General features: G+C 37.6%; 1 protein-coding gene across 11 annotated transcripts in view; it reads left to right on the top strand.

Moving 5' to 3' along the window:
- The window catches only part of SLC4A10 (solute carrier family 4 member 10), a 347,928-nt gene extending 340,038 nt beyond the window's left edge, over nucleotides 1-7,890 (top strand). For 6 of the 11 annotated variants that reach the window (XM_060411133.1, XM_027964903.3, XM_042243810.2 and 3 more), the window contains 3 exons: nucleotides 101-217; nucleotides 1,049-1,087; nucleotides 5,833-5,917. In XM_060411133.1, coding sequence (XP_060267116.1) covers nucleotides 101-217; nucleotides 1,049-1,061 — 130 coding nt within the window. In that variant the 3' untranslated portion in view covers nucleotides 1,062-1,087; nucleotides 5,833-5,917. Of the gene's footprint in view, nucleotides 1-100; nucleotides 3,871-5,832 lie in introns of those variants that run through there. The other 5 variants (XM_060411136.1, XM_060411135.1, XM_060411134.1 and 2 more) reach the window with 2 other exon arrangements.
- Nucleotides 7,891-13,214: the final 5,324 nt, after the last annotated feature.

Raw genomic sequence — 13,214 nt, 5'->3', positions numbered from 1 at the left:
ACAGAGGCATAATACTGTCCTATATTTAGTATCTATGGATAGATAAATGCAGTTTCTTATTTAATGTTTATTATCTCATTTTGGGTAAACTCCTATCTAGAGATGATCCATCTGTGATCAATATTTCTGATGAAATGTCAAAGACTGCCTTGTGGAGGAACCTTCTGATTACTGCCGATAACTCAAAAGATAAGGAGTCAAGCTTTCCTTCTAAAAGGTTTGAATTCTAAAATAATGTGAATTTGTACTGAACCCAGTCATTTAATGACATGACTCCATGAGCAAAAGAATAGTATTGGTTTCCATTTAACTTAGTTCTAAAATATTTCAGAAAATTAAAAAGTGGTTAGAAATCACAAAGATCCCATTTGTTGCTATGTTTTCAATATCTCCCTTTCAAATTAAAAGCTCACTCCAAAACTATGACAGTGCGGAGAAGTGGGGCTATAAATGAGTTTCAATGCAGGACATTTTTGGATATTCATTTTGGCCTACTCTTTGACAGTAGGATTTTAGTGTATTCCTTCATCATCCACTTCTTAGGACCCCCTTAGATGTCTGACCATATTTTGCATTCTCCTATTGTTCTTTTTAAAACCCATATGGCACCTGCAATGGTAATTTTGTATTTAGTTTATTTCCAGTCCCTTATTCCAGCCCTGAAAAATCTTCCCTAACCTTTTTACCCCAAAACTTTCAGCTCCAGAAAGTTTTATGCATTTTTCTTCTCTGTATGCAAACATTACATACAACTCCTATAGCTGTGGATGACAGTTTTAAATGCATGAGGTGGGAAGAATGTGTTCTTAAATACCAAGAGTCATCACAGGATTTCCAAAATGCATTTTCCAGAATTTATAAGTAAGAGTTCAAACCATCTTGTCTTCTTAGATGTTGATCTGAAGAAAAATCTCTGTGTTATGCTAATATTTCTTATTAAGAGAGACTGAGGGATTTGGAACAGTGTTTAATTATTAATTTCCTTTATTTTTATGACCTTAAATTAACTTTTTCTACTTAATTTTTTATATTACATTTTTGTCATAAGCTCCCCTTCCTAATCACTCTAGAAGCTGATTTCCCAAAGGTAAGACCCTTTCCCTCAAACCTGTTCCTTGGTTGCATTTCCTGTTGTTAAGTGGTGTCTTCTAGAAACCTGGTCAGCCTATGTTCTTTGTGTGAGTTTTGGGGAGGCAAAAGGCATGGAGAGTCTTGGGCTTAGGTCCAGTATCAGACTGTTTACAGTGTTCCTATAACTGCTCAGCTCCTTAAGAGAGTTTGCAACTTGAGTACTTTTTTCCCCCACATGACTTATACAAATGCATTGTATATAAATCAATAAATCTAATAGAGCTGTATTTTGTAATACATCAGATTTCTATATTGGAAAAAGAAAATTTATCCCTTGAATTAAGAAATTGTAAAGCTGAGAGCTTCCATTTAACATGCCTCCAAAACTGCAAGCTTTATCTTCATGAGAATTATTTGGAAGCATGGTTAGAAGAAGAAGCAACATTAAACTTAGAGACTGTCTCCTGTTGCTGGTTTTTTGTCACCCCAAAATGGCATGCTGCTTCAGTGTCATATCTATGTCAAACAGCAGTGGATGTGCAGAGAGCTTAGGGGTCTTCACCCCGTAAAGCTAGGGATTACTTCCAGTTATCTCTCTCTCTCTCCCTCCTTCTCCCCATCTTCCTCTTTCCCTCCTCAGATAGCTCCAACACTTGTTCCAAAAGTTACTTGAAAGGCTCTTTCAAAGACTTCTGGTCGATATTTTCTGTCTTTTAACAGGGCTTTAAAATCTTCATGTATTTCTTTGCTTGGCTCAAGTGGAAGTAATATTTTATTCTAAGCCATGCTTGATCTTCCTTTCCCAAAGATCCCTGCTGCAGTCTTATAGAGTCATCCTCGCAGTAACTGTTTTGTCAGAAGTCTTGGAAGAAAATCAGAGTCATGAGAAGGGTAGTTTCTCGAAAATATTGAAATATGTGCTTGGGGACCCTTTCTCATTAAAAATATGGCATTTTTCTGATTTTTAAAAATGTGAACCCCAAGTTTATGAGCTCAAAATAAAATTCCAGGCATGAGAATATGTGGGAAATTTGAGGCAATCAAATTTAGAGATTGCTTTTCTTCCTGCAATATAGATGAAAATGCTTTCCCTATTTTCCTTTGGTTCAAGCAGCAGTTTTATGTCATGATATTTTAGGTACTCCTTAAAGTAAATGTCATGTGATGCTTTTCACCAGAAAAATTCAATTGTTTAAAATATCTATGTCAGATTACTTCTCACAGTAGATTAATTCTAGTGAACAATGTACCATGCTTAAAAGCAGATCCAATTTTAAATAGATCATCCTTTATATTTTCATATAACCACTATTTTTTCTTATTCTTTGAACATATGTTCCCACTAGCATAAGACTCAAACTATTGTGGAATGAAAGTTTGCCCAGTTTTCTTTACCTTTAAATGTGATAAAAATCTGTAGCTTTCCATGTGATAAAATGTCTATTGGTTAGTGATTAATGTCTTCGTAACGGTGGAAACTGGCAGAAAGAGTGTGGCTTCTGGAAATCCTAAAACCACCAATACTAGTAACAGCAACACTCTCCCAAAGCCACTGCTCTCTCTTGGTATGTGTTGAAGGCGCTGCAGTCTGATGACTAGGAACTGTAGGAATGCTATACCTGCTAGAGTTTCCACTGGCAAGAAAAGCCCTGAAGACCAGCCTCCCAGGGTCTGACTCTTGAGACCTAAGCTGGCTTCCCAGTGTCTCTGGCTCCCCAGCCCTAGCTGTTTCTCTCCTGTGCCCACTATAGGCCCTACTGCCTATCAGAGAAGCCCAGATACCTTCTTCTGAGTGGCAGAATATAGCAGTTATATTTTCTCCATTATTTCATTTACTTTACTTGTCTAAAAAAATTCATCCAGTTTAACTGAAAGAAGGATCCGAGAGCTGACTGTGGGCTCTACCACATCTGTGGGGTGTCTAATCTGATCCTAGCTCAACAGCGCTGTGCAAACCTGTGACAAGCTCCTCCACAGCTTTTTTAAATGAACCGGTGAAGACCGGTCCCATTAAAAACCGCATTGACTCCGAGTAGGTGGGCAACTGCTCTGAAAAACTGACACCCAAGAGCAGCATTTCTTGGGCAGGCACCTGGCAGCACTAGGTTTTGTTTTGGTGGCAGAGGTGGGGTCTAGGGACTCTCTCCCTGCTTTCCTCTGTCCCTCCACCCCACCTCCCTCTGTGTTGGGTGTTTCTTAATGCTGTTTTGCTAGGCCTCAGCCCTCTCATGACTGCTTGGTAAATGTTGTGTCTATCAGCTATTATGGTGTCATTGACAAATAACAGTTTCATAGTTTGCTTGGCAGCATGAAGGTAGTGGGTCATGTTTTGCCTTCTCTTGAAATATGACTTCCGTATGTTTTGTCTCATCCATCTTGTGTCCCCTGGTCCTTATAGAGTACCTGGTATATAACAGATATGCAATATGTGTTTATTGTGGTAGCATGTAATAGGTATGATATAAATTTAATACATACATCTAATGTATTTGTTACAATGGGAGTTTAGAATTGGTTGGCATCCTGAAAATGATGTAGCAAGGAATTGAGTAATAGCCATGCACTAAGAAGATTCAAGTCAATAATATTTTTCATGAAAGTTTTGAGTAAGTTTTAAAATTTTTACTTCACTGATGAAATCTGACCTGATACCAAAACTACTGGTTTTAAAGAGCAGGGTGGGCCGGGAAGGGGGAAGCCCAATCATTTAATTGGTTATTGTTTTGTCACAAACAACCAGTATGACCAAAGCAGGACATCAGAAGGAAGCATGTCTGTGAATTAAACTGACATTCTGAATGGCTTTTTTTTTTTTTTTTTTTTTTGTGGCTAATGGTGCTGTGGGAGTTTGCTCATTTATCAAAAGGTTATGGAACATAGTGCACATGGGAATTGTGCAAGTGTAGAGACCAGTGTGTCTCCATCTCCACAGTCTCCCATAGATAGAATGTGCTTTTCTATCTTTCAAAAGATAGAGCTCACTGGAATTGAGACGATTAGCCTCAGGATTCTGATATTCAAGCTGCAAGAAAATGAGAGGCCATTTAGTCCAAAACTAATTGACAGATGAGGAAACCAAGTCCCAGATAAATTAAATACCTAGTCCAAGGTCACATAGCTCCTTCTTGGCTTCCGGAACTGAATGGCGTCATCTGACTCTGAGACCAGGGCTTCCTCCACTGCTCCGTGCTGCCCCTTTTCATTGGCTTTGTTTTCCAGAAGAGATTGGGAGTCAGGTAGTAGTACCCAGGGAAAAGTTAATTTGGAAAGTAGGGTAGCAGACACTTGTCATCTGAAAGGAACTTAAAGTAGAAGAAAGTGAGTCATGCAGATAGAGGAGTTAAAAATACAGAGTTAAGCCTCTCAACACATCATGTGCACACTGTCATCTTTTCTCATGGAAGGAGAAAAGAAAAGAGAAAAAGTTGCTTTGCTCTGACCTGTAAGGAGTGTGTGCTGTGAAGTGTGGCAGGCACAAACCCGGGTGCCATAGACACCCGCTCACACCAGCTCTCAGCGCTGGCAGCGTGCCACAGATGGCAGAAGCTCCAGCACTTCTTACCTGATGGCGCCGGGTGGTGGTGACAACTGAGAAGGGCTGTTTCTAGCTTGAATTGGAGGAAAAAACAATTTAAAAAACACATTCTTAAAATGTGTCTAAGTTATTGACCACTAAGAAAGCTGCACAGGAAGCCCCGTAGGAGAACGGGGGTTTTAACTGTCACTTTTTTACTTGGAGGAGAGTTATATAAAACCAAGGGTTTCCCCACCATCAACCATTTCATAGATACACTGAGCCAAAATTAGCACTAAAAATGTATGGGTTCTTGCAGCTGAGGGACCCAAAGGCCGACTGTGGGTTGCCCTCGAGTCAGCAGCAGGAGAGGCCGGGGAGAGACCTCAGTGTGGGGCTCGCCTGTGCTGCGCATGGTTGGGAAGGAGCTGAGCTGCCCTCTGGAGCATGTGCTCTTGGTGTGAGCTTCCTGTGTGTCAGCACCTTATTTGAATTTTGCATAAAAATTGTCAACTTGAGATTAGGTAAAGTATGTATTGGAAAAATATTTTTTTAAAAAATGAGCGAGTCACATTAACAGGTTGCCCATTGATAAAGTTAATTGGAGGATAGTTAAAACAGAAGCCACTTGGGAATGGGTTTGTTCCAAAAGGAGTGAGGTGAAACATGATTCCTCTAACGGACAGGAGGAGTTTGTGAGGAGATGGCATGGGTGTTTGGAAGGCAGTGTGCGGGGTGACCAGGTCCTCCAGACCAGCGGAGGCATGCCTGTTCCCCTAACACTGCAGTTCTCACGCAAGATCAGAATCCAATCTGTTCACAAAGGACGCGGCACTTGCAGCAGGGCCCAGAAATACCTACTGCGACATCTCGTTTATGTCATTCATCGTACAGTGCTATCTTAAGACAGGGAGGGGCATGACTGGCATTTGCAACAATCATCAATGATTCATTTGGCCAAATGAGGACCATGGTATTAATCTTGCATGCTTTGGGGGCTGCTTTTAAAATGTCTGGTTTTGTTTTTTAGTTTCTGTTTTGAATTTTCCTTTTTCTGCAGTTCTTGGTTTCTACCTCACTGAGTGCAGAGGATTTTAATCGTTGTTATCTATTGATGCTTCACAGCATGAAAAAGCAATGCCTAAGGGCCCTTGTGGTCATTGAAATTGATGGGTTTTGTGTCTGAATGAGGTCTCCCAGGGGCCTCACTGGATTGAAGTAATACATTTCTCCTTTTTCCCCTGTAGCATTGAAAGCCGAAAAGAGAAGAAAGCTGACTCAGGGAAAGGTGTTGACAGGGAAACTTGTCTATGACTGATCTTCAGTTTATTTTTTACATATATAAGAGAAGAGTGCCACAATTATTCATAAAACCGCTTTGATCATGTATTATAAATTCTGTCTTTCATCTCAAATCCACCTTCATACTGTAAGTAGTGCAATATTTGTTTCATTACTGTTTAAACTTCTGAACAGTGAGACACCCTTGTGAGCATATATAAAAGCTAATGCAAGAATCTCTGTGTTCCTTGCTGTATTTTAGACATTTGTAAACACTAGATTCTCATTGTCAGTTTTACGAGAGCAATAGCTTTCTTAAAGAGATAAGTCATATTTACCTAGTTTGTATTTTCCTACTTAGGGACCTGAAGATACCTGATAATTTCATTCAGAAGAATTTTGGAACGTAGTCTTACTTTTTATTTTTTATAGCTTAGCGTTAGTGACTTATTTCAAAATACCCAAATCAAAAAGTTAGTTTGAAAGCATTTTTAATAATTGTATTTATGCATTTCCTTGATTTAATATGATATTTAATACTTAAGAATTTATACATAACTAAAACTTAAAGTCATTTTGGAAAATATATATGGAAACCTATTCACAACTTGTTTAAAAGAATCAGATACTAATGCAAAGAACCAAGTAGTATTTGCTTAATATTCAAGTTTTGATTACATGATCAAATACTAAGCTTGTATGAAATGCTTTAGAAAAACTTTGTAGGTTTTGTGAGATTTTCAATATAAATCTTTATCAGAAATATATTGTTAAATTTATCTCCCATTGACAAGTCTTTTCCAAATAAGCCTATTATATACATACTTATGGAATGCCACGTGGTGAGTCATTGTATGTGAAATTCCATTCCTGTACACTTATTCCACTGCTAAAGGTCATAGACTGCTTAATGCTGCTTCTGAATCATGTTCTAATGTTAGACTGATGGTCTCCAATTGTTTTTTTCTGCAGAGCTCTTTTCCACTTCTTAACTAAATGCATGTTGTAGAAAAATAATCTTTTAAATGAAAGTCTCAGATTCTGTTTGAGAAGCTTCTATAGATATTTCAGTCTATATGAAATAATTCATCTTTGCTGAGTTTATACAAGAGGAAGGAAAGTATAGAATCTTTGAGTAATGTGAATAAAGACGAAATCTCACAGTGCTCTTGTTTCTTAAGAATTACCGATGATCATCAACCTTATAATATTCAATGTCTAGCTTAGCAATAATTCAGAGCCTTGTAGCTTTTCCAAACTATTTGTTAATATTATGAGTATAAATGTACATGAAAGTGAAAAAAAAACACAAATCCTTTTGTGATTAAGCTTATGAAGGAAATAAACAACAGGGCCTCCACTAGGTTCAACATTTTGATACCTTCTGTAAAATTCCCCTTACAATTTTTCAAGGAGCCATTTCTTCAATGGAGCATAAGCCTAAAAAATATAAGAAGAGTTTGTAGTTAATAAAGTCTGTGTTTATAAACGCCAAGGAAAAACTACAGAAACTTTCCATTCCAAATGCATTGCCTTTGTGTATTTTCTAATACAGACACTAGATGTAAACATTCCCATTGTTTTATGAGTTAGACTAGCTGTACATGTCAGTCAGTCCCCAAAGCAGCCTTCTAGTGTTTTAATATATTAATAACTATTCTGTTTAAGATGATCATAGTGAATTAAAATCTTCACATGATCACCTATTTGAATAAGCACTCATATCCAATGAAATTCTGTATTTCTGAGTACTTTTATAGTCATTTTGTTCTTGTGTGAATTTTAATGCTATCCCTATGTTAATCTTAATATTTTGAAATCATATAAAATATAAGAAAAGCATAGTGTTATATATTTCCTCCTAATTTCAGATTCCTGGTCAAAATTATTGAATATCTTGAATGTAATTTATTGCAAAGTTTAAGTAATGTGTAAATGTGACTAGGATATTGTGTTTTTCACAACTAAGACATGTTATGTGGAAATAAATATTTATCCTAACTAATTTCCTTGCACATTTTAAATTGTGATACAAAGTGTCTTGTCTTTTTTTCATTACTGTTAATCAGTAAATCAATGTAGAACATTTTGAACATAATATTTAAATTCAGACACAAGTAATGATGTTAAGAAAACTTGGTGGTGTAGATGTTTCAAGAGTATTGAAACAATTTGAACTTCATGAACAAACTATGATGAGAGCTATATTAGGATGTACCTCTTCATTTTCCCAGAAAGCAGTGACTTAGATACAAATGGCATTGTACTCATTACTAGCAAAATCTTCCAAGATCATTAGTATGGTTTCCCATCATTGAAACTCTTTAGACTTCTGTTTTTAACCCCCTTGGGAAAAGCATTTCTTAAAATTTTCATCCTCTCTATTTTTTACAGTAGTTCAGATGGTGTCACTGTTCTTTTGTAGTGATCTGGCAATACATTATGGAGGTAACTGCGTTCAGGACTCTAATGTACTGGTTAATAGTTTTTTCTTGACTTATGAATTGACTTTGTAACTGCTATCACTTAACAGCCTTCAATATTGGGAAGTTTTCTCCTAAATAAAATTTGAGTATCTCCTTGTAGGTTAGCATGATGGAAACTCTCCAGTGATGATTCACTAGCAACTTGTATTTAAAGACAATCCCTAGATCTTGCAGGACTTTTCTTGGCTCTTAAATGTGTGACTCAGTTTTTTTTTTTTTTTTTTCCCCAATCTACCTCTGTTTCTATTTAACTTTAGCCTGTTTGCTCTTAGATGAAGGACTATTTTACTATCATTGCAAGAATGCTCTCCAAATTTTCCTGTATATCTCTCTCACATATTCATGCAATGAAATGAGATTATAACCATTTGAAAAATTTATGAGAGTAATTTGGGTAATATGATGATTCACTGATATCTACTTTGAAAGGCTACTTGTAATCAGCCCCCTGGAAGAAACCCCAATGTTCAAGGATTACTCAAAATACTTTTAGAGAGATCCCTGGGAGTTTTCCTTAGAAAATTGTAGCTCATGGACACAACTGTCACTTCATTACCGTTTCTATTGGTATATTAGCCACTACTTTCTGTGCTGGAACTTTGAAAGTAGGACTGTGATCCTTTCTTCTAAGGGCAAGGTAGACACATAGCTTTAACCTCATGTGATGTGTACAGAGTTGGTTGTACAATAAAAGCAATGAATAACTCAAGGATGGAATTTTGAGTATGGCAGACTGAACAAAATGTTATATGAGGTAAAACATGAATTAGGATGGTAATGGGGAAGGAAACCTACTCCAAGAACTGCAGTGATTCTCAAACATGTCAGTATTGAAAACAATAAAATTAAAAAGTAAATATATACGGTAATTCAGAAGCCTGACATACTTGATAATATAGGATTTTGGGGACTCAGCAGACAGCCCAATATGGTGGAATGTTAGGAGACTAGTGGGGACCCGTATGAAAAGGTAGGAACACAAGTTGGAGACATTGTAAATGTTGTTAAATTCTATATTAGGATATTTCAACTTTATCCATTAAGAGTTTTGAGTAATGAAGAGGCATGCATTTTAGGAAAGATTAGTCTGGCAGCATGATCGGAAACATAATGGGGAAAAAGTGAATCCTGTACCCAGGGTGACTCTCAGAGACTCAAACCAAACTCTGTGGTCTATAAACTTGTATTATGATTGAAGCCAAACAGGCTGAAGCATATACTGTAGGTACTTAATAAGCAACTCCAGGCCCAAGAACTTCATGATACATACTTTCACATAGAGTATTCCCTTATATAATGTGTTTGGGGTTGTATTTTTTTTTTTAAATGTTCAGAAAAACATGGTATCAACAGTAATCCTGACACAATTTAAAAAAATCTAAGTGTGAAACAAAATTCAGCCAGGGGCTGGCTCATGTGAGTCCAGATCCCCACTGCTTACCTTTTGATCCCACATTCCTCATCCACTCCTCCCATAGGCTTAGCTTTGGATTTATGTATTTTTACCTTCTGGTGTGTGTAGAATTATAGATTTCTTCCATTTGCTTATAAGCTCCCTAAAGGTAAGAAGTGTTTTATCCCTTCTTAGCAATTCTCTAGAACCTAGCTCCTCCTGTGCTTTGCTATTTATTCAGCCAGCAAAGGCTGTAGACGGAATCATAAGTAAAATACATCAGATGTGGCTTCTTCGTTTATTGAGAATGATTAAAGCTCCATAAAGGATTCTCACTGACATGGCAGCACTGGAAGAAAAGCAAATGCTCATTGAGAAACTTCATGTGCCCTATACCTGCGGACACTAGACACCTATGGGGAAAGCTGGTGTAAACCATGAAATCATCAAACCAGGCATAGTGCATAAACCTTCACAAGGCGATTGCTATGGAAGGTAGGCATTCTGGTGTCTCTTTCAAATTAAGTAGCTGGGCTTCAAAGAGGCTGAATAATGTTCTTTAAAATGTGCCTCACTGTGAGTGTCCATGCTGAGACTGTAACGCGCATCTGTCTAGAGTGCACTGGAGTGCACTGACCGCCCAGCAGAAGGCGCGATGTGACCGCCCTCCGTAACCCACAGTCATTCAGGTTCATGCCACCAGCACCGGGTTGAATGATGTTTCTTCTCCACGTTACATTTTCCTTGTCACTCATCTTTCTGCGATTAACACTCGAAACCAAACCTAATCACTGAAAATACTTTTTTCCTCACAAGTCACAAATATTATGACTTTGGCTGTGCTCAGTCACTCAGTCATATCTGGCTCTTGGCGGCCCCATGGACTGTAGCCTGCCTGGCTCCTCTGCCCATGGAACTCTCCAGGCAAGAACACTGGAGTGGGGTGCCATTTCCTACTCCAGGGGATCTTTCTGACCCAGGGATCAAACTCTGGTCTCTTGAGTATGAAAAGGAACACACTTAACACAGAGTGGGACACACAGCCCTACAGAGGGTTTAGAGGACTCACACAAGAGACCATGCACATCTGCCAGAAAGTTCAACAAATAAGGTCAGAGGATGCTTTAGAAAACCCAATAACCCTATGACCAGGGGTGAGTTAAGCACCGTAAGTCAGCATAACCCTGCCATGCACGGGCAAAACTTATTGGAATAACGAGTTTTCATTAAGTCACACTTTTCATCATGCATGCATTTTAAGTAATCTGACCAGTTTGGGGGGACTGTTCAGATGAAAGATTGTTTAGAATAAGAATTTTGATTGAGTTTGCTGGAGATTAAGTCCAGAAAAACCACTGTCAATTTAGCAGTAAGAAAATTACCTTTCTTTTTATTAATTCAGAGTTTTGAGTTTAAATGTTAATCCTGTCACAGAAAGGTGACATTCAGAAAGATGATACATTTCTCGGAGCATGACACTGGTCTTATTAATACCGTGCTCTGAGCTTTTCCTACTGGTAGTGACGTTATGCTCTACTGCTCACATTCGTCTCTCACTCTCAACCGTCTGCATCCCTCAGACATATCCTGAATACACACTCCAGATCTTTCAGGATGTATATAAAAATGCTCTCGGACACTGCTGAAAGAACCGTCACAAAATTGGAACCACAAGATTCTCTTACTTTACTCTGAAGAAACCCATTCTATTTTTTTTTTCATTTGTTGTTGTTCATTCGCTCGGTCGTGTCCGACTCTTTGTGACCCCATGGACTGCAGCACACCAGGCTTCCCTGTCCTTTATTCTCTCTCTGAGTTTGCTCAAACTCATGTGCATTGAGTTGGTGATGCCATCCAACCATCTCATCCTCTCATCTCATCCTCTGTCGCCCCCTTCTCCTCCTGCCCTCCATCTTTTCCAGCATCAGGGTCTTTTCCAGTGAGCTGGCTCTTTGCATCAGGTGGCCAAAATACTGGAGCTTCAACTTCAGCATCAGTCCTTCCAATGAATAATCAGGGTTGATTTCCTTTAGGGTTGACTGATTTTTTTTTTTTTTCATTTAGAGATTATTCAATCTTAAATATTGTACAAATGTAATAGTTTCATAAACTATTCTCACATCAACATACAGCAAAAGCAACAAATGCCAACTGGTGAAACTGGTAGCCTTAGTGACCACCTGCAGATAAGAAATACTCAAAATGACATATAGCCTGATGTGATCACTGAGCTTCATGGTGGTGGACTAGAGTCATCAGGATGCACCGAATTATGGTCTATGCTGGTTATTTAAGAAAGTTTGAAGGCGTGTAATCATTTTTAGCAGGGTTTCCAACAAAAAAAAAGTTCAAAAATAATTTAAAAAGTGATTTTCTAAAAATCTTGGTCAAAACTTTAAGAAGAAACACTGTATCCATAGAAGAGATGTGACCATTTCCTCCTTCCTTTGGGATGTACGTTCCTGGGTGCTGTTGTGGTCTAACAGGTTGCTTATGAAGGCATCTTATCATCCAGGTACCTGTGGAGGCTGCAACAGTTAAAGGCAAGCAAGTCTGCATATCTTACTGGCATGACTAGTTCTGTGTGTTTCAAATATACCCTCAGATTGTCTGTCTCTTATTTGTCAATTTAACTTCCTTTCCCAAAAAACTCATCCAAAAATCTTACTGGAGAGTAAAACTGTATTATGAGGGTCAGATGAAATTTACTTTAACTTCAAGCATTTTATCACCATTTGTAACTCTCATTATGTGAAAAATATGTGCTGGGATTTTTAAAATTATCTCTGGGCTCCATAGAAAACATGGAGCATGTTTTGAAACTAAAGAAACAATAAATTCATAGAGTTTTGATATTCAATACTTGTACACTATCAGATATGCAATGGTCTTAATATCTTTATAGCATCTAATATTATACAATATATATGGTTGTAAAATGATCTTATTAGTATCTAAACAATATCTGATATTGTACTATATCCAGTTTCAATTAACGTAAAAGGAGAATTTCTACTTGCTTTGCTTTTCTGATTACTAAATTCAGTCCGGGATGTGAACATGTAACCTATGATTTCTGTTTCTGGATACAGAACTCTACAAAGATTGGTCTCACTACTCATGATGAATGAACCCTATTATTAGAATTATGACAAGAACCCTATAGGTTTGAGGGCAGACTTATGGTTCCAAATGAATGAATAATATATGAGACTTAATTAAGAAGAAACCACTCAATTCCATGTTCTGAAAATACAGTTGAAACAATTTCAGAATCTTCTGTCCATTCCTATACATGACTCACCAGTCTCATATTGAACTGATAAAATTTTTTCTAATTCTTCTATTTAGATTTTTGTGCTGTAGCTCATCCTGTCTGGGACAACTTTTTCTAACTATGTTTGAGTTTATAAAATCAATTGTTAAAAATAAGGCCATTTTACAAATAATTGAACAAAAATATTATGTG

The sequence above is a fragment of the Ovis aries genome, chromosome 2 (genome assembly GCF_016772045.2).
Source record: "Ovis aries strain OAR_USU_Benz2616 breed Rambouillet chromosome 2, ARS-UI_Ramb_v3.0, whole genome shotgun sequence".
In the NCBI taxonomy this organism is placed as follows: domain Eukaryota; kingdom Metazoa; phylum Chordata; class Mammalia; order Artiodactyla; family Bovidae; genus Ovis; species Ovis aries.
The sequence above is the reverse complement of the archived record's forward strand: the minus strand, read 5'-3'. Positions and strand labels throughout refer to the sequence as shown.